At 34.4% G+C, this 21703-nt stretch overlaps 4 protein-coding genes across 5 annotated transcripts; 1 reads left to right on the top strand and 3 right to left on the bottom strand.

The window, feature by feature from the left end:
- Positions 1-40: 40 nt before the first annotated feature.
- On the bottom strand, positions 41-3201 carry LOC143218463 (uncharacterized). The gene is made up of 6 exons (XM_076443652.1): positions 2690-3201; positions 2533-2617; positions 2031-2074; positions 1165-1581; positions 508-1053; positions 41-430 (listed from the first exon to the last, which is right to left on the bottom strand). The coding sequence occupies exons 1-6, from the start codon at positions 2924-2926 to the stop codon at positions 233-235; spliced, it is 1527 nt and encodes a 508-aa protein (XP_076299767.1). The 5' UTR covers positions 2927-3201; the 3' UTR covers positions 41-232.
- An 817-nt stretch (positions 3202-4018) lies between these two features.
- LOC143218461 (mitochondrial intermediate peptidase) lies at positions 4019-9162 on the top strand. The gene is made up of 11 exons (XM_076443648.1): positions 4019-4284; positions 4630-4821; positions 4899-5161; positions 5287-5476; positions 5572-5651; positions 5733-5921; positions 6186-6330; positions 6418-6756; positions 7346-7567; positions 7685-7915; positions 7999-9162. Exons 2-11 carry the CDS (start codon positions 4684-4686, stop codon positions 8299-8301), a joined length of 2100 nt encoding a protein of 699 aa, XP_076299763.1. The 5' UTR covers positions 4019-4284; positions 4630-4683; the 3' UTR covers positions 8302-9162.
- Positions 8527-16359, bottom strand: Cul4 (cullin 4). 2 transcript variants are annotated; one of them, XM_076443646.1, is made up of 11 exons: positions 15815-16359; positions 14782-15145; positions 14330-14518; positions 14114-14260; positions 13640-13826; positions 13355-13547; positions 12979-13280; positions 12662-12892; positions 12010-12288; positions 11770-11922; positions 8527-11219 (listed from the first exon to the last, which is right to left on the bottom strand). In XM_076443646.1, the coding sequence occupies exons 1-11, from the start codon at positions 16113-16115 to the stop codon at positions 11124-11126; spliced, it is 2442 nt and encodes an 813-aa protein (XP_076299761.1). In that variant the 5' UTR covers positions 16116-16359; the 3' UTR covers positions 8527-11123. The 2 variants fall into 2 exon arrangements, with proteins under 2 accessions (XP_076299761.1, XP_076299762.1); XM_076443647.1 differs by lacking the exon at positions 15815-16359 and adding an exon at positions 15245-15773.
- A 1173-nt stretch (positions 16360-17532) lies between these two features.
- Positions 17533-20469, bottom strand: Ak2 (Adenylate kinase 2). The gene is made up of 4 exons (XM_076443655.1): positions 20032-20469; positions 19640-19876; positions 19147-19314; positions 17533-18775 (listed from the first exon to the last, which is right to left on the bottom strand). The coding sequence occupies exons 1-4, from the start codon at positions 20146-20148 to the stop codon at positions 18536-18538; spliced, it is 762 nt and encodes a 253-aa protein (XP_076299770.1). The 5' UTR covers positions 20149-20469; the 3' UTR covers positions 17533-18535.
- Positions 20470-21703: the final 1234 nt, after the last annotated feature.

Below are 21703 nucleotides of genomic sequence, written 5' to 3'. Positions count from 1 at the left end.
GGCCAAACCCGTGAGCACTCTCATTTCCTCTCTGATATAAAGAAAAACATTTTTGTGTAAATATTATATAAGTTTTATTTCAACATGATATACATAGAAAAACAGTATTTAAGAATTATAAAATTTTTTTTATTTTCTATAATTTTCTGCATTTGGCCCTTTTAGGGACTATTTTCAGTTTCTATTCTGTAATAATTGAAAAAATCCTTATCAAAGCCTTCGTCAACCAACATCAATCATGGACATGTACATACTTTGTAACGGTACTGTGAGCGGGTAATGGTAATATTTTATTATTCCGTAAAAAATTATAAGTTGTAGGACTTTTTTTATATAAAAGTAAACATAATAGTAGCCACTCATTATTGTATCTATTGCCTTTAGGCGACTTATATTTGGATGCACGCAAACATTCTTTAATTATTAGTTCCTGTAAATCCAAATAAAACAGCAAATTTCGAGAAATTGTATAATGAAATAACAGAAAGAAAGAATAATCTATTTCACCTGATTATGAGGAATACCATATTTTTCTTGATGTTTGGTTAAACTCTCTTCTAAACCAGTTTCTGAAATTTTTGCAATCTCATTTCTTGCGTTCCGTATTTCGTCTTTCAATGCTTGGCACCTTATTTTAGATCTCCTTAAAGCTTGTTTCGTGACACGTGCTTCTTCTTTCATAGCTTTGATATGTGTCCGTATTGGTAGCGATAAAGTTAGGTTTATTTTAGCAGGACATTTACTTTTAGTAAGTACACCTAACTGCCTCCTTAGTGTCCTTTCTACTTTTAAACATTCCTTGCATATGATGCCCCTCTCTAACACTAACTTACATAGATTGTGGCGCCATTTATTAGTTATATCTTTGTATGCGGTAATACTATTCACATTCTTATATTGAGAGATACTTGGACCTCCTACACACACGTGCCAACTATCTACTTTTCTTATCAACAATTGAAACTCCTCCAAACTGTTAACATGATTATCACCTAAATCTAATAACTTGTTCAAAATAAATGTTTGGCATTTTCCATTTTCTTCCAAAACAACCTAAAAAAGTGTATGTCTAATTAGTGTATCTATTCAAAAATATTTCATGAACAAAACATACATATATCTCTATTATTATCTATATTCTATATATATATTCTTTATACAAACTTGTTTTTCTATTATTGGTGCTATCATCGATTCTTTAGTAAATACTGGTGTTATTTTAGCAGCTATTAACATTTTCCTTGGTTCCTCCACTTTGTGAATTGCCCATGATGTAATATAGTGACAATTAGAAACAATTTTAAAAAATTCTCTTCCAATAAAGTTATAATTTGTACATGTATTGCTGCTATTAATTGAAGAAATATTATTCTCTGTTTTCTCATCAATGACCGAAACACAATTGGATTCATTTACTGGTATTGGATTGTCACATGGTAAAATTGGTAATTGATCAGTCGATTTATCGTTCAATGCTGCAGCATTCAATTCTAGTGAATTTGTATAATCACTGTCACTGTGATGATTGTCATTGGCGAGTGTTGTAGATAAATCACTAGGTGATGGGCCACTTAGTGGTTCCTATAAGTAGAAGAACTATGTTATGTTTTCACATTTCATATGCACATTACATATGGTTCAAGTTGAAACTTGAAACACATACATACATATAGGTGCGTATACAATGTGTATACTGTATACAGAATATATTTGGTTGGAACCAAAGTTTGTAAATTGAAATTGAAATCTAAAATTCAGATAAAATTCATAGATTTATTAAATACAGCTGTATTCGTATTTCCATTCTGTTCTATTACTTTTTGCCATTTTCGAGGTAACTGCTCGTGTTATTGAAAATAAACATATGAATAAATACCCCTTCATTTCATCTTTGATTCTTAATTTGAAAATGCTACCAACTTTTTTTCCAACCTGATACATAGGTGTATACACTATACACATTTGGGTGTATGTATAGATAATATATGACAAATAATATATAATTTTATTTCTTGATCAGCAACATTTACCTCTTTAATTTCAAGCAGAGATTCAAGATTTTCTGTTGAGTCATCTATATAAAAAGAATTTAAAATGTGAATGTTGAAATCTTGAAATTTATATGCATTCAAAAAGATACTTGAATATACAAAAGAGGAATATTATATATACATTTCTCGATAATACAAAAATGGGGTTTTTCAGTAGTCAAAAACGCTAGATAAAAGATCAATCTAATTAATCTAATGTAATTTGCATTATTTTGTAGCGTAATCTGCATTATTTGAAAGCATACACTGCGCATATAGCCGTTTTCATAGCTACATGCTCGAATACTGCAAATTACGCCTCATATATGTAAAAACAGGACTTTCGTGGGTGATTGCGGCGGCCTAGATTGATCTTTTATCTAGCGCTTTTGACTACTGAAAAATCCCATCTTTGTATTATTGAGAAATGAGAACGTGCATCCCGCACCCTTCCAATTCCAGAAAAACAATTAGTTTATATTGATAACTGCAAGATATTTACCGTAAGTATTTTCTTTATTTTCATCATAGTTATTAAAGATAGTAGGAATAGCTGTGGGTAAAAGCCTTGGTTTCTTGAGAGGACTCTACAAATTGAAATTATCATTACTAGAATGAATATGATTGTTAAGGAATTTGAATTTAATAATTTTACTTACCTGTAACACTACATTTCCTGATTTGTCTTTCACAATTAATTCTTTTTTGACATTTTCTTTCCGAAAATGTTTTTCACAAACGTAAGTATTCTTAGTGAACGTGTTACCTGAACTTTGTATAACTTCTTCCCACTTTTTATAAAGCTCAATATTACTCGGAGATTTAAATAACGATACACGTTTACCATTCTCATAAAATTCACTCCGACAATTGGAAATGCTGCATTTACGTCCCATTTTCGCACTGCTCGGGTCTTATGTGTTTGATCGTACCTTAGCTCGTATAAGCTCGTAGCAGCTCGGCAGCTCGCTCGTAGTAGCAATCTGATCAGTAGCAATTAGCAACAATTAGCAATAGCAAATAGCAATGCCAGGGTCACGGTGCATTATACAGGTGTGCCGACTTAGCATCTGTAGCATCTCTGTAATGCTGAAATTTGGAGGCAGATGAGTCGTAATTCTCTGGCCGCCGCCTGACGGCGCATGGTTCCAGGTACCGTACGTGTGCGAATGAGTGTGATTGTGTGTATTCAGTTAGATAGAGGTGACACTCCCATAAGAGCCCTATGTTAAAATGTGTCCCCCCGTTTCGCAGCGCTCCCAACGTCTCAGAACCCAACTATTCGTCTACCCCTTGCTCCGCACCCCGAAAACAGTCCCCTCATATTATACCTCATTTTACGGTTCGCTCTACATTATACTCGAAGACTAAATTTTTTTCTGACTATACAATTTTAAAACATTAATTAATATACATACATGTTATATAGCTAGGAAGGAGTTATATAAAATACAATTGAAAAGTACAGTTACATATTTATTTTCAAAAGACTTATACATATACATATATTGACATATATACATACATACATATTTACAGCAACTTATACATATTGACCCAACTTACATATTTATGTGACTCTTTGGGTATATTAAACAAACTACGAACGTTCTGCTCCACTTTTTGCTTGCAAATGCAGCAATGTATAGGCATTTTTGTCTAATTTCGAAAACACAAAACCAAAAATACTTGGAAATATAGGAAACAATGAACCACTCACTGCCCTCACAGCGATTTGATTACAAATGGCGTACATATTTCAGTCGGCGTGTACAAGAAAAATATAAGAAGGGAAATAGACTGAATAGATCTGAGATATTAGATGGCGCTGCAAAAGAGGGGGACAGCAGTGTCACCTCTATCTAATCCTCTTTGGTATGTTCAAAGTTCAACGTCTGAATACACACACAATTTCATTCGCACATGTACAGTACCTGGGACCATGCGCCGTCTGGCGGCGGCCAGAGAATTACGACTCATCTGCCTCAGTTTTTTGAGGGAAGTCGGCACACCTGTATAATGCACCGTGGTCTAAGATTCTGCCATATGCCGATGCAATAGTTTTCAACACAATAAAACAGTGGGAACAAGTGGGAATCAGTGGGAAGTGGGAATCAAGAATACATGACACTAACGAGGTCGCGAAACGTGACGTTACGGAGAGTAATATATTGCAAAGATATCAGTAATAGTAATCAGTATACACCAGCAGTACAACCAGTATAAATACACTTGGTGAACGAAAAAACATGTGGTAAATACGTCGATACGTGTGTGGTGTTTCGGGGCCTCCACTGGCCTCCACAAAATGCAATTTTCAAACAATAAATATCATTTAGTTTCTATTATAACTAAACTATGATACTATTTAGTTCATCAAATTTCGAAAACATCATTTTCTCGCAAACGTTTTGTAATATCATTTTAGCGGAATTATAATTCGTACAGATAAAAGTATAAATAATTGAAATAGTCTCCGAATATATCACGGCTGATATCGGCGATCATTGAAATAATTAAAAAGAAAACAGTTCTCAAAAAAATATTCGACGAAATGTGCAACTATTCGAACACTGTAGAATCACTCTATTTTTTCCAGAATGAATATCATCATTTTTGTCAAGTAAAGTCAAAATTTAATGGTGTGTAAAAAATGATGAACTTTTGGAAGAAACAATTTATAAAGCATGTTAAACATAGAGGTGTCAATACATGGTCTCCGCTCGCAACAGCGTTTAACTCCATTACCAAAAATAAATATGGTTTCGAGTTAGACTCCAAGAAGGAGTCTGTAAGTTCTCTCTTTTCTTTTATGTTAAATGTGTTGATCGAGCCGACTGATTCAACAGTTTTAAACATCTCTTGCAGGGTCTATTCGGAATACCCGAGTTAAAAACGGCACAAGGATTCAGTATTCTAAAGCATCGAGCTATGTCCGAAACGGATATGCTAATAGAAGAAGCTACGAGTCCAAACAGGAAACGTAAGATGGTAGAAATTTTCGATGACATGTCCGACACGCTGTGCAAAGTTGCAGATTTGGCAGAGTTCATTAGAATCGCGCATCCGGAGGAACAATACGTGAAGGCTGCAGAAGACGCTTGTATATTTATTAGTGGTATAGTAGAAAAGTAAATACTGCTTAACGTCCGAAAGACAACAATTTTGACTTGGTAGAAAAACTGAAAACCTTTCTTCTAGCGATACGTACAATATGTTTGGAGATACTGTGTAAACATTTAAATATTTCCCTCAGGTTGAATACTCATCGCAATCTGTACAATGCTTTAAAACAAGTTGTACATAACGGAGATGTTCAACAAGATACATCTATCCTGGACAACCATGTAGCCAAACTGTTTCTTTTCGATTTTGAACAGTGCGGCATACATTTGCCCGAAGCGGAGAGAGAAACGGTCGTACGATTAAACGACTATATATTACAAGTATGTAAATGATTTTTATATGTGCCAATTATGTGTCTAGTAGAAGATCTTTAAAAGCGAAACGTTTAAGCGGATTGGATTTTCTCTGGATATAGGTAGGTCAAAAGTTCATGGCAGGTGCGGGCAATCCACGAGCAGTGGATGCTAATATTCTTCCACCGGGCGCGAGGGAGCAGTAAGTCGTACGATAAAATATTTGAGATAACAGAGAATTTGTGTTCGAGGCATCGAGCTTGATCGCGAACTTGTTTCACAGTTTCGCGATGAAAGATAATCAAATAATAGTACAAGGGCTTTACGTAGACTCCTCTAACAACTTGATCAGAGAGGCTGCGTATCGTGTATTTTTATATCCGGATAAAGGACAGGAATATCTTCTGCAGGAACTTTTGAACTCTAGACACGACTTGGCTAGATTATGCGGATTTCCATCGTACGCTCATAGGTAGGTAGATAGCTCTAAAATATATTGGACGATTGCACAAAAGTTTCTATCCAATTTACCTCTCGTAATCTTTTTTGAAAATAAACACGTAACTTCTACCAAAAATCAGGAAATCAGGTTGTAAAATGTTCGCGGAGACAATTGTAGACTGTAAATAGTGGTGCAACTTTTGCAATCATCTAACATTTATCATGATTTACTATATAAAGATAGAGATCATTCCTTTTATAATTGAATTATAATACCTGAGCAAACAATTTTTAGAGCTGTGAAGGGAAGTACGGTAGAAACGCCAGAAGTGGTATACGATTTTCTGAACATTTTAAATGATAATCTGAAGTTTAAAGCGGCGCAGGATTTCCAACAGATGCAAGAAATGAAAGACACAGAATCATCCAGTACAAAGCAGGTGTTGTGCAAATTTATCTAGACGTTACACAAAGTTCGCTATTCGAACTTGGAACTATTTCTCTAAATTTCTGTACTTTCTGTTCAGAAAATAATGCAGTGGGACACTGCTTATTTCACGGCGAAAGCGAAAAGGTCTTGGTTGAAAATGTCAAGCAGCGAATTCACTCCGTACTTTTCGCTTGGTGCTTGTATGGATGGAATAAACATTTTGACTCAATCGTTATATGGTATTCGGCTGGAGTCCACTGCGATCACGCCGGGTGAAGTTTGGGCAAATAATATACAAAAAATTACCGTAATCGATGAAAACAACTCAGCGTTGGGTTATATATATTGTGATTTCTTCGAGCGGGAAGGCAAACCTAATCAAGATTGCCATTTCACTATTAGAGGAGGAAGACAACTAGCCAATGGAACTTATCAAGTACGACAGAGTACGACGAGATACTCTTACGAGGGGCATCCTGAAGTGTAACATCTTCGGATCTTATTCTAATGAAACTTCAGGAGGAGACGTAGTTCTTATAATTATTATTAGACAGCGGATTTTATGGATTTATGAATGAGAAAAATCAGTAGGTGTAATTTTGTGACATTGGAAACATTAGACGAATTTTAGAAATACTTTCATATCATTTTCAACAGAAGCTGTGGGAACGTATTCAAGAGAGAAACATAAATTTCTATCACTCCGGTTTGTTGGAATTCAGGTGGAAAATTTTTATATCGCATAAAGATCATCCGCAGTCTAATTACACATATTATCGACCAAATATGGTTCCGTACCAAAGTTTCAGGGCTGCTTTCACCACCCGCGTTGTATATGAACGATGGCCGTTAAAAAGAATACGTGTCTAATATATTTCTGCAAGAACTCGTTCTCCTAGTCTAGTAGAATTTCATTAAGTTTCGAAGATGTCGTTTCGGGATCGTCCCTTATTAATGTAAATAATTAATTAATTTAACGTGGCTTTTCCTCTCACAATTTTGTATATGCATATTTCTCTTTTCAGACTCCTATAGCAGTGTTAATGTTATCACTGCCAGCACCTAGATGGTCCAATCCATGCTTATTAAGTCCCGCTTCTGTAGAAAATTTATTTCATGAAATGGGCCATGCGTTACACTCCATGTTAGGCAGAACAAAATATCAACACGTAACTGGTACCAGATGTAGTACAGACTTTGCAGAAGTTCCAAGTATATTGATGGAATATTTTGCAAGCGATCCAAGAGTAAGTTGTTATTATTAGACACACAGTGTGTAGTTATTATGTTATTAGAGAATATCTGAATCGCGCGCAGGCTTCATGAGATTACCTAATTAAGATAATGATGAATATGCGTTCAAGGTGGTTTCTACGTTCGCACGACATTTCCAAACTCTAGAACAAATACCAAATTCCTTGTTAGAGAAGTTGCACGCCTCCAAGAACATATTCTGTGCTTCCGAGTTACAAAATCAAGTATGCTACAGTATGTTGGACCAAGTTTATCATAGCGGAAAGTTAGAGAAAGCATCCACTACGATTTTAAAAGAAATACAAGGGAAATACTACGGGCTTCCCTATGTTAAAAATACAGTATGTATTTCATGTTTTATATGTATATTCGTCGTCAATTCATACAAAGAAGATTTGTATCACATGTGATGTAATTATCGTAGGCATGGCACTTGAGATTTTCTCACTTAGTTGGATACGGTGCGAAATATTACGCTTACTTAATTTCCCGAGCGATTGCCTCGTGGATATGGCAAACTTATTTCCAAGCAGATCCTTTTAATCGCGCAGCAGGTGATCGATATCGAAACGAATGTTTATCACACGGAGGTGGGAAACCGTCGTCGAAATTAGTGTCGGATTTCCTAGATAAGGAAGCTAGTGCCAACAATTTTGCGAAATCTTTGCTCAATGAAATTGATATGAGAACGGAACAAGTGAAAAACGTCAGAGATAACGTAAACTAAAATAGTACATGTAACGCATGGAAATAGATAATTTTGATAAAGGTACGTTTGTAAAAATAAATTTTTTAAAAACTAACGATTCCAAATCATTCGAATTTGTTATGACGTGTTATGATATATCAGATATCAGAAGATATATAAATGTTCGAAATGTTTTGTCATATTTTATTACAAGTACGCGGAAACCTTACCCTATTTACAAATCTATGAATAAATCTATGAATGTTTACGCGAAAAAATAAGTATTTCAGTGTAACACGGAGGAAACGCGCAAATATGTAATAAGGTAATTTACGAGAAGACTAATCAAAACTCTACAATAAGACTTGGTTACAATTTGTTTTTCGTGATTCGTGAGTAGCAAAAAGATGCATTTTGTTTTGCGCTTTAGAAAAATGAAATCAAGTACCAAAAAATATGATATGGTGATTGGCGATACATACCACTATTATTATTTTATTCGATAATCTTCGAAATGATGTCTCGCACGAAGTTTATCGTGTACTGTGTGTGTGTGTGTGTGTGTGTTTAGGTTTCTTTTTAATCCTATTAAAACTCTCGATTCGGGGCTTCTGTTAAAATTAGCTAATGGTTCGTTAACAACATTCTCCTTTGTTTTTATATAAAATTCTGTTAATAAGCTATTAATATAATATATTATACACTGGACATGCGTAACGACTGAACAAGCGTAAATGTAGGTGATCCATTTCTAAATCTTATCGATACTATTATACTATAATAGTACATGTACATTACAATTTCTACATTATGCAATTCTTCGCTTATGTGTTTTTTTAAGTTTTAATTCTTTTTATTTTTAAATGTTTCATGACGCACCTATAACTAGATATTTTGTATTCACAAAAAACCACTGGACATGTTTTTACAATAGAGTCTCTTGTCTCCGTTTTCAGATTACACTAAAAATGATTCGAAGAAATCGCGTCTAATTTCTGACAATTTCGACTATTTACTTTCGACTATTTCGATATTTCTTTAACAATTGTTTGTAAAAACCTTCTAATACAGAGCCAGTTTATGATTTTATCGATTTGAATCGTTCAAGATTATATGATTAAGACTATTGTATAATTAAGTAAGAAAGAAAGCTTATAATTCGAATTAGCGTAGCACGTAGCACGTAAAATGCGAATGGTTTAAATTTATTCGAATATTTTGTAATAGAAAAGAACAGAAAAGAAAATGATAATCCGCCCAAACCGCGCGGTTTACATTACACAACTTTATTCGGATACGTATTTTGATAATTTATAGTTTTTCTAAACTGAAATTTTTTAGTAATCTGCAATACCGCAATAGATATTCTAAAAATCTATCTCAAATAAACTGGTGACATTTATTTATCCTTGTTTTATCTTATTTAACTCTATGAAATATCCTATAGCTACTGGCAGAGTATTTTCATTAACGCTACTATATATAATATGAAACACTTTCACGATAATTTTTCTTTTATATAGAATTTTATTACAGAATATCGAAGGAAAATTGGCATACATCATTTCAGTTTTCGTCGTAAACTAGTGGCGCGTGTATTTAAAAAAACGAAGTGTTATCATTTATTTATACATAAAAACTATATATATATATCTCGTAGTGTCAATATTAATATATAGATGATAAGCAGTCTTAAACAACAACATAGACGATATTTAAAAAGTGCTTCATATTATTTATAAAGTTAAATTTATAATGTATTGCTTTACTGTATTGTTCTGACTGAAAAATTGATGACATTTGTACAATATAATTATCTTATTTATAAACTCTGTATTATAAGGTAATGTACAAAAATTTGTTACAGAAATACGCATATTGTTTCCAATGAGATTCGTCTAAATCTTGCAGCATTCATCTTGTGCAGTGTGCACGCATTCTTTATCTATATTATATTCGGTTGGCAAGAAAGTAATTTCAGTATTCACACACACACACACACACAGTATCTTAAGGTGAAATAAAACCGAATTTTTTTATTCAAAAATGGATAATATTTTATCGATATTAGCAAATTATCATTGTTCGCGCGTTCATTGGTTGAATAAGAAAATTCGGTTTTATTTCACGTTAAAACACCGAAATTAATTAGTTTCTTGCCAGCCCAATAGTTCTTTCGAAGATGTTTGTTCTTTTTATAAATTTTCCGCGATAAATTAAATATCTTTAATATATTAGAAGATTAGGGGATAACATAATGTGCTTTATCTCGTTCGAAAAAACTGTAGACATTCGCAATACACTGTTCGTCTTACGTTTGCCATAAATAATGCGGTTTTTTTCGGTTCACTTTCAGTCAAATACATTGTGGTTTCTTATTCTTAGAATAGTCCTACTATATATTATCGTCTTAAATCTTTAATATGCTGTGAAAAACTGTTTTGCATAAAAAATTCTTGATGTACATATGTTTTTTCGTTAAATGCTACACCGTTAAAGACATATCTCTGCGCATGGTCCTTTTTAGCGAAATCCAGAAACAACACAAGAATAACAACAGTAATAAAGCACTGTTTAAAAAGGGACATATCTGAATAATTGTTGTCCAGTGTCCGTTACGCACTATAAAAACCGAGACAACGAGGTCCACTCTGATTTCATTTTTTCCTTCTTAATCAACTGATCACACACGCTGCAACATTACGCTGATAGTCAACGACAGTTTACGAGTTCTCCGTTGTTTTTCAGTATGTCACATTCACAATAGACAAACACCGAAATGTGTATTGGTTGGTTTCTTTTGCTACAAAACATGGCGTCGTCCCAGTCCGCAATCACTTTGGCATTTGTTGGTTCGCAAGTTACGCAACGTAATTGTACTCATTCGCATTATCTTTATCCCGCTCCATGTAATCCCTATCTATCAGAGATTCGATTCGTTTTTTCAAATCAGCAGGCTGAAAAAATACGTGTATGTTATTGTTATTACTGGATTATTACAAAGTATTCCCACCACTAACATTCCAACACTCTTCAAGAGCCGATCAATTTGTTTAACGCTAGGAGGTTTATGGATATGCAACTTTTAATATTTTCTCTAAAATTCCGATCAATTGCAATTTTTCAAAAAAATTTCAAATGAAGTTCAACGTATTTAAGAAGAGTTGTCGTTCTTTTTCTCGAAATATTCTTTTCTGAATATTAACGAAAGTCAGTCTCTATGTACATACATTGTATATCCATTTACGATACGCGTAATTCGAACTGCGTTTAGCGTTAACTATTAGATAATTGCACAAGTTCGTGCCCGATTTGAAAATAAAATTGAATGGTTAAATTTTATAGAATACAGCTTTTTTAAACAATAATATATATGTAGTCACCGTTCTTTTTTACAATTAGAATTAATTAAAATTAATATAATTTTCCTTTTTGAAATCGGGCACGGACTTGTGCAATCATCTGATAGATATATATATATATGTATATATATATATATATATATACCTTCACTGGGAACTTTAATTGATTGTACAGTTCACTAATTAACAAGTTGTGTGTAAGTGTTTTCCTCATTTTCATAATTCTAACAATAGCTGCGTCTATTTGATATTGTCTATCCTGATAAACTCGTTCTTCCGTAGCTTTCTGTTCCTCGTTCTACAAACAAAAGAAACAATCAATTAGTTAATACGCGAGTTAATTCTATAAAACCATATTTTCCAAGTTATTTGGGACATTCGGTACCGTTTCTTTCATTTGGATTTGATTTATTTTAATTCTGAACAGTTTGTTCGTGAAATCTGCATTGAATACAAATCTATCGTTATCCGCGACATCTCTTCCTCTCGGATTCTTTTTTAACACTCTAGCCTTTCCACAAGCTAAAGATTGCAATGTTCTTCTAAGTTCGCCGTCTTCTATATTTGTCGCAGCCTTTATGTCTTCCAGGGACAGGTTATCGGAATCATTGAACATGATTAATACCAATGCTTGAAACAGCGATACTTGAAACTCTTTGTTACCCTGTAACAGAGAGAGAGAGAGAGACGGTCGAAACGAAGCGGTGTACAGCGTTCGAAATAATTACTAATCGACATTTCGTGTTACTACTACGAATGTCACTGTGATTAATAGACGGCGGAGTTTATGCATTTATGACAAAAATCACACGGTAGGTGTAATTTATTAAGTGAACACACACACAGTGAAAACAGTAGAAGAATAAGAAAAATCCTGTTATATCATTTTCAACCTCTATTAATATCATATTAAGAAGGTAAATAAATGTCTATGTCTATTTCGCTCGGGAGAAGAGAGTTTGTTGGAAATCAGGTAGAAAGTTTTTATTTTGCACAAAGATCCGCTGTCTACTTGTTAAAGATTAAAAAAAAAATACCTGATTAAACCACGCTTTTAGGACACAATGACCCAGAGTAGGTTGCCACTGTAATTTTCTACCGCTATGTTTCCCCAAGTAAAATTTGTTAAACACATCTTGATACTGAACCATTTCTGGCGGTAACGTTACTTCCATTACAGGATAAGTTGGCCAATAACCCATCGTAAGTATTGACACGGTCAAATCCAAATTACTCGCAGACAACTCGTTTTGTAAATTTCCTGCGTACTAAGCGAGAGATGAAAATGTTGTTTCTTAAATAATTTAACAAACGGATAATATTTCTAGATATTGTTGCGAATGTTGTTACTTACCTGTTTAAACGCAATGTTGATATCTTTACTGAGTTCCATGTCTTTAAACATTCCTTCTAATTTACTGGTGAAACCACCTCCGCACTCTTGTTTCAATTTCGACAGCATGGACTTCTCAGCGTCAACGGAAGCTGACTTGCCCACTAACAAACGTTTCGCCAAATCTTTCTTATAAAACGCTTCGAATACGTCTTTTCCATGTATAAATCTAAATAGTACCATAATTTTGTCTAATAATCTTTCTAGTTCTTCCTCGGTCGCTTCTTTGTTACCCGCTCGTAATTTGCAATCGACAAACTTGGCTGCAATCAAGAAAAGAAAGTTACATATGTACAGTTACATATGTATCTAGAGAGAGAGAGAGAGATAACATTACCTATTAATTCGGCTGGTTTATTTGCTCGTTGATTGATGAAGGCTTCGAAAGCTTCCTTTAAACTATTCGCAAACTTCTCATTTTTGTGAAAACATGTGTTGACTATGTTATCCATTTTATCTTTAAAGTCCAAAAGCTCTTGAACCATAGTCTTGTCTTTTTCTGGATCTATAACTATGGTTTTACCCTTTTTCTATGAAGATTTTCGAAAAAATGGATAATTTCAGTTGATATAATCCACCATATACGTTAAAAGCAATTACCAAATACGAGCGTGGTACGTACCTTTATATAAGAATTGAAACTCAAACAAAGTTCTACAAGGCCATTCTTAACTCGACTATATAAATTATAAAGTAAAGATAAATCACTAATCCTATTTTCATCCAACAAACCACTTAATCCTTTTTGTAAAATGCTGGTAATATGCTCGGACAACAATTGTTTTTCTACGGTATGAATTAACGACCACCTAGAACATTCAATTTCGAATATTATGACTTGTTAGTTCAGAATGAAAATTGCTGTTGCTATCGATGGTTCCATTCGAAAAAGTGTTTGGCCATGTAGCATAGATTTTTCAAAATGATGCGATACATAATCTGCTCACCGGTCGTCGGTAATGTGTGTGTTAAGAAAGAAAATAAACTTTCACTTTGCTCTAGTTGTTGTTGCAATTCAGGTAGAAACTTTTTATTTTGCATAAACATATACCGTGTGTCTACTTAGGTAACCAACGTAGGAATGATTATTACGTACTTTGTGGACGCATCAAGGTAATGCAACAAACGTTCATTTTCCTCCTGAAGTCGTTTGTCTACGTGTGCCAAGTACTCTGGGACATCATGTTCGTTCATTAGTCTTTGTCCTTCTGCGGCATATAATCTCTCCGTAGCTATCAGGAATCTAGAAAGAAAAATCAGATGAGAAAACTGGTGAAAGAAACGTTAATTTCAATCATAAAGAAACTCGTACTTGGTGGCAAAGGCATCTTGGTAAATTTGTAGATCTGATAACATTCGTAGTAACGACTTAAGAAGCGTTCTGTCTACTGTGTCACCTTGGCGTTCTTTCTCTATAAGCATAAGTAATCCTTCTACCGTACGTGTCTGAACCAAATTATTTAGAACGATATATACTCTAAATAAATGTAATCCCATATCCCTAAAATAATATTTGGATTGAGTAAGATCTTTGTACGAGATATATTAGTAGACTAATTATTATATCGGGGTCCTACAAGAAGACCCTGTGCGAGCAATCTTACAGAAATATTCGAATGTTTAGTTTATGAATTCGATACCGACATATTTTGTGACTAAGTGTACACGAATAATGGTAGAGCAATTTTTAACGGCGCCTCGGTGTCGCCGCTCGAGTGCCAAGGGTTAAAGTAAATATTTACGATCGGGCTTAAAGATACTTACCAAATGGATAAAATACTTGGATTTTGTAATACATATGTTCTATCCAGATATAGAAAAATACTCCTAATCATAATCATTTGTCTACAATGCGACTGCCAACATTCGTTCATCTTTTTCAAAAATATATGCCTGTCCATGGATTCTGCCAAGAATTGTTCTATATTAGCCTGAACGTGAGCCTCGGTTAGCCCTGTCAGTTTGGTATATAACGTAGATGCCATTTTGTGATTACACATATTTTCAACAGCTTGGTATAGCTCTTCCAATGAATAACGAATACTTTTGCTGGTTTGTATGGCGATCACAGCCTCTTGTAGCTTCTCCCATGTTTGTTCCTGATAGTTTTCCGGTAATTTCGGTTTATCTAAAGAAAATACAGAAAATATCAATATCAACGTATCTCTGTGTGTGTGTCGATATCTTGTACAAGATCTATTTATAAAACTACAAAATAAATATACACCTATAGTAAGAACGAAAATAATTCTGTCCTTCGCTTCTCGAGCAGAAAACACGATCAAAATCGAATTTTAAAATCTCTGTTCAGCCATTGACTCAGCAATCCATTTAAAGATCATTAGAAAAATACATAAAATTTTACATACATAGTTCGTTCATATTTATATTCGCATTAGTCATACGAAAAAGAGGGAAACGCGAAGCCGTGCAAGCGGACATCTTAAATCAATTACACAATCATAGAAAACGCGAAAGTTCTGGAAACCGTAGAAAAAACGAGGAAATAATGCGCGTTAAGAACATTTCTCCATTCGCAGTTCTGTTCGATCTCCGGGGTTAGGTTATGTCAGTGTACTGTGTATTGTGGTGTATTGTTAATCCGTGAAGGAGAGAAGTTTCTTCTCGAACGTGTAAAATGAACGCGGTTCAGCAAAAAAGGAAAAAAAAAGAAATGTCGCAATGTACGGCGTGGCACGGTGCCAAAACAGATAAATTCTATATACAGGATGGAGATCTCGACGAGATTCATCGCCAGCTGACTTTGAGGTTAGGTGGTCCCTGCGATGTCGCTTACTTTTAAAGTTTTTGATGACAAGTTTTCTGGCAGTGCCTGTTTTCACACTTGCCAAACTCGGCGAGATCACTCCGTTTGGGTTCCCGACGGTCAACGCCGAGAAATTAGCCCTCTTCTGCGTGTCTGTCGTGGCCGCGGCTGTGTCCGTCATGTTTTCGATCCCGTCGATCCCCGTGACCGGAACGGCGGACAGCTTGCTGCGTTTCGCAGCACCGACGTTCACCAGCGCTGCGTGATCGGCGGCTGTCCTCTTCACCTGTGCTGTAGAGGCCAGAACCTGAGTCCCTCCGAGCCTAGACATATGCGTGCATCACTCGGTTCTCGGTTCGCCGGCCTTCACCACTCGGAAAAAGCACACCGTTCCACCGGGAAATCCACAACCGATTTTCTCCACGATTCTCCCTCTATCGCTCTACTTTCGTCCCCGTGCGCCGCGCCGTGCGTTCTAACAAGCGAAAAAAACTTATTTATCCACGAATATAACTGCGCGAACCGCGAACGACGAAACTCTCGCCAACTCTCGCGAACAATTGGCGATCGCCGCGCGCGCACGCGTTTCGCGCTTACCCGGCGCGCTTAGCGTGCTTCCCGCGGATCTTGAACTGTTTATTTTCATTTACCAGACGATATAGTTGTTTTTAGGTACTTACGCCTTTTTCGCGTTTTATGGCCGAATTATTTTAGACCGTTGATGTACAGTGAGGAATAGTGTATAAACTGGAGAACTTGGATTCTGATTTCTTGTTATCCGTTGCGTTTATATGCTAAAGGTTTTTTTGTTAATTATATGACTCCACTTGACGACTGATATTGTACAGCGTTTTCTTCGAAATGGGTATAAGTAGGGGTTTTGTATTCTAAATTCGTCCTTTTGCAAGGCGAATTCAACCTTGTGAAAACCGCAGTTATTTCACCTTTTTGTAAATCAATTTCAACATTTTGTAAATCAGTTATTCACCTTTCTGAAAATCAATTTCATTCTTTCGTAAATCAAATTCAACCTTATGCAAAGCAGTTTCACCTTTTTCTACTTATTTACTTATATTGTATTGTTAAAATACTTAATTTATAGAAAATAAAAATTGCTTCGCAGAAGGGTGAAATATGATTTGCATAAGATTGAATTTGGAGTGCAAAACCTACGTACATATATCAGACTATACAATATGTATAGTAGGTCCATAAAAAAAATTAAATTGACCTTGAAATCTCCTAGGCCCCTCCATCTATGGAACTGTCTGGAACGTCGACTCGTATCACGCGTATACATATATCAGAACATGTCCCCCTCGGAACAGAACATTTTTCGTTTAATCGATTTTTTCGTATGTCTATTCATTTCGAAGAAAACTCAATCGGTCACCTGTTTATAAAAATCATCCGTGTATACATCTGACCTTGAATCATTGAATCTGTTTCGTGAAGGGCTACAAACGTAGGAATTCAAAAATATGTGGTTCCATTTTAAAAAACTAGGTTGACCTCAGTTGACCTTCAAATCTCCTAAGCATCTTCGTCCGAAAAAAGTTAGGTAGAATGTGGGTAGAATACGCCGCGTAATAGGCACCTCGAAATCATACAACTTACTCTTCCGTATGGGCAAGGTTCGCAAGGTTATCTTCGCCAGATATGTAATAGTATATGCGAAGCAAAAAGGAAGGTACACATATATATGTATACGTATATGTAGTATGTGTAAATATATATATATATTGCGCTTGGTGTATCAGAAATTTATTTTATCCAGATTTACATTCATTTCTCACTGTAAAATATTTACAATTGAATAATGATACATGAACATGTGTAGGCAGAAACATTATACCAGAATAGATTTTACATATTCTCATTTATGGAAAATAGAGATTTTGATCTAAATTGCGTTTAATTTATAGCCGTTTGTAAAATTACCTTTTTCCTGATAATATGTAGGCTTAATTATCATTACATCGATAGAGTGCAACATCTTAAAAGAAACGACGCTCCACATTAATTATTGTATATCTTCGCTTAAAATATAATCTATAATAAAAATTCATACATGTGCGTATAAGATATGTTGATAATTATAATCCTGAATTAAGAAAATCCTATAATCCTGACATACATTCTATGCAAAGAAAATTGTACATACACGTCTTAGAGAAAAGTATACAGATTGAAATAACAAAGTAGAAACGAATAGAAAAAGTGTCTTTTATAATGTTAATTAAAGAAATAAATGTCCGTTGTTCGTTATATACAAATTATTGTTTATCTCACATAGTTAAACGATTAATTTCTATGTTAGGTTTTATCACTGTGCTCAATATGTTAGTAATATGTGTGTGCATTCAATTCTCGCACGCGCGCGCGCGCGGGCCCGCGCCCGTTAGCTTATAATACTTTCTTTTAAAAACCTACAATTTCATATTGGCAACTAAGTTAATGCAGTAGCGATCGCATATCTTTCATTTCGTTTGCTATGTCTTTTCTTGTGGCTATACCGTACGTACTGTACACTCTGATCAATCAGAAACTACATATTGTATCAACTATCAACCATGTGTACTCTTAAACAGGTAAATTGCTTTTAAATCGAAAATTATACATCTAATATGTTATACTCTTTTAAAAATTACTGTAATACTAAAACTGATCATATCCCATTAACTACACAGTTTGCGCCCTTTCATTTACACGAGAGAAGAATGATCTGGAACTGAATTTCAATGAAACATCTTAAAAGAATCGACTAAAAAATGTTTTCTTTTTTTCATCTTGTTTGATAGTTCGTAAAAATATACGATCGATATCTTTGAAAACATTTGTACTTGACTGAGCCGCGTTAACGTAGTAATGAACTCCTTGCAAAGCATAGTAATCGATTAAAGGTTGAGTTTGCGTGTGATATACTCCTAAACGTTTCTTCAATGCTTCTACATTGTCGTCGGATCTTCTGATCAATGGCTCCCCGGTGATCTATCGAGAAGAAATATTGTTACTTGTGTGTAATTTTACCGAACCATTGTTCACGGTGTAACTATACGTATAGACTGTGTTATTATAGACTTGATGCATTTATGAACAAAAATTGGTTGGGCGAAATATAAAACGGTAAAAGATTTTAAACATTCCAGAATGTTGTAATGCTGATTTTAACGTGTAAGAAAGTCGTTAAGGGATCAAATCAATTTTTATGTTATTCCTGCTTCTCATTTACACAAAACCTCTGATATACATATCAGACTATTATATTTTCTTTGATTCGAAATTTGATTCAAAAATTCGAAATTGCATAAAACATCCACAGTCTAATTAACTATTAGAATCTGTGTAGAGTCGTTACGTACGTCATCTTTCATAGGAACTTTGGGAGGAGCAAATTCTTCGTGATACGATCTACCGCTTCCAGGATGTATCAGACGACCTGTGATTCTCTTTATCAACAAACTATCGGCAATTCCGAACTCTATCACAGCGTCCAGCTTAGTTTTTCTCTTCTTTAGCATATCGTCGAGCTAGTAAAAAATTGATTTAGAAATTTAAATGTGAGATTATTTTCATGTATACCAAGTATGTACCGCGTATACAGTATACATAATACATATCTTTAGAGCTTCTCTAATTAATTCTCTTTCTCAATGCCGTCTCAAGGTCAAGTACATATTTCTAGCAATAAGTCAAGTTTCACTTATAGCGAAACATAAATATAATGATAATTACAATTATAACTCTAATTGTAAGAGCAACAATGAATCATTAATTAAATCTTGCTAATGTACCGATTAAGATTAAGCGATTCGTTACATTAAAGAAATTGATTGGACTTGTATCACAACTTACTTTTTCAGCTTGAGGAATGCTTCTGGGGAAACCATCCAGTAAGAAACCACGTTTGCATTCCGGTTTGTCCAAATTATGATCGATCAAGTTAACTACAAGGTCATCGCTAACCAATTTACCTTCATCTATTACCTTTTTAATTTCTCGTCCAAGAGCAGATCCAGAGTCGATCTCTGCTCTAAGCATGTCACCGGTGGAAAGGTGACATACGCAATATCGTTGCTTGAACAGCGGAGCCTGAAAAATTATGAAAATTCATTTGAAGTGAACACACGTAGAGATAGATGTTGAAAAAGAAGCTGGACAATCGTACAAGAAGAAGATCGACGATAATTTAATGAAAAGTAGTTATTATATATTTTTGAGGAAAGTCAAAAAATAATCTTATATACCTGTGTCCCCTTACCACTACCAGGTGGCCCCAATAAAACCGCATTAATTCCTCTATGCGGTACTTCTTTCGGCAGTTCTGAACTTTCCTTTGCTACTGTTTCCGTTCGCGGTGCCATTCTTTTATATTTCTCAAGTTTGATTTCAGTGAAAATATAGAATATCAATTCTGTTCGAGAATGCTTATTTATGTCAAAGTTCACTATCAAGAGTACATATCAACCGTTACGAGAAATTTCGAGCACCTTTAATTCCCTTCAACCACCTTCAACTTGAACCAACTTCAACTGCTATACTGCTATGCTATTTACTATGTTACTATATGTATATAACTAATGTGTATATATAATGTAAATGTAATCATGCATCACGCAACGCAGTGTTACGACAGTTACGACTACTAGTGACTACTAGTGTCACCTGGTGTCACCGACGACTCGGTGCTAGTGTCTCCTGTGTCTCCCGACTCCCGACTGCTCCCGACTGCTCCCGACTCCCGATCAGTCCTGATTGGTCCCGATCAGTCCCGATTCCTTTTCGATTACCCCTGTCTGGTAACACTGATCAGCAGGAGCCGTATGAAAGAAATGAGCCCAGAAAGTAGGTGGCACAATCGCAATTCTGATTGTCGCTGGAACTTGCATAAATATCTGTAAATAATTTCTAACCGTAACAATTTTCGGTAAATTCTGCCAGGAATTAACATTGCGTCTTAAGGGAACGAAGCGGCACGAATCATTCGCTGCGGTAATGAATATCCAATATTTTTCATTTTGCATGAATAAATTATCTTTATTGTACAATACAGACACAGAGGATTCTCCAGTATACACCCACCAATTTTTTTAGCCCTTGAATAACAATTTCATTGAATATTTAACCATGCATCCACGGTCCACGCGGTTTAATGCCAGCAAATATTTAAACCGCAAATATTTAATTATAAATAAATATACAATAAAATAAATAAATTAAATTATACGAATAATACTTTTCAACTTTTCCTTCAAAAAATTAAATTTGAAATTAGAAAATATATAATTTGTAGGTTACGATTATTTGTTGTTAACGTTTCACAATAATCAATATTCTATAAAATGTTAACTAAATATTTCATAAAAATATATCGCACTGATGTTTGATAACATATATATATTCTTTATATAAAAGGCATTCTCGAATAATATATATTTTTGAAATGAATAAATTCATATGTATTTTTATCTTATTAAATACATGATCTTTACAAATACATAGGAAATATATATGTATAGTATATAGAATAGAACAAAGTACAATATTAATCATACAATAAATTCTTACATAAAATACCTAATCTTATTAATTGATATAAGTAATAAATTCTAATGACTCGAGTAATATATTTAATGTAAACGCGCAATTATCGCAATACTAATCACAATGTTATTTCTCACAAACATGTCGAACAGAATTAGAGAATTAAAGAAAAACGTTATTACAATATCCAAGAGTATCCTGCCATTTTTGTTCTTTTTACATTGAAAATGTAAATGTTTCATTAGTCTCTTTAAGAAAAAACGTTTTCGGATACAGAAAAATGTGTTAGCATTCATATAGTTTTTCTTATACGCATGTAAAAATAAATCTTTTTTTAAATTTACTATGAAGGAACAACCAAAGTAACCCTATTCA

This window comes from Lasioglossum baleicum, chromosome 19 (genome assembly GCF_051020765.1).
Source record: "Lasioglossum baleicum chromosome 19, iyLasBale1, whole genome shotgun sequence".
NCBI classification, from domain to species: Eukaryota; Metazoa; Arthropoda; class Insecta; order Hymenoptera; family Halictidae; genus Lasioglossum; species Lasioglossum baleicum.
Note: the sequence above shows the minus strand (reverse complement) of the source record. Positions and strands in the feature narration are given on the sequence as shown.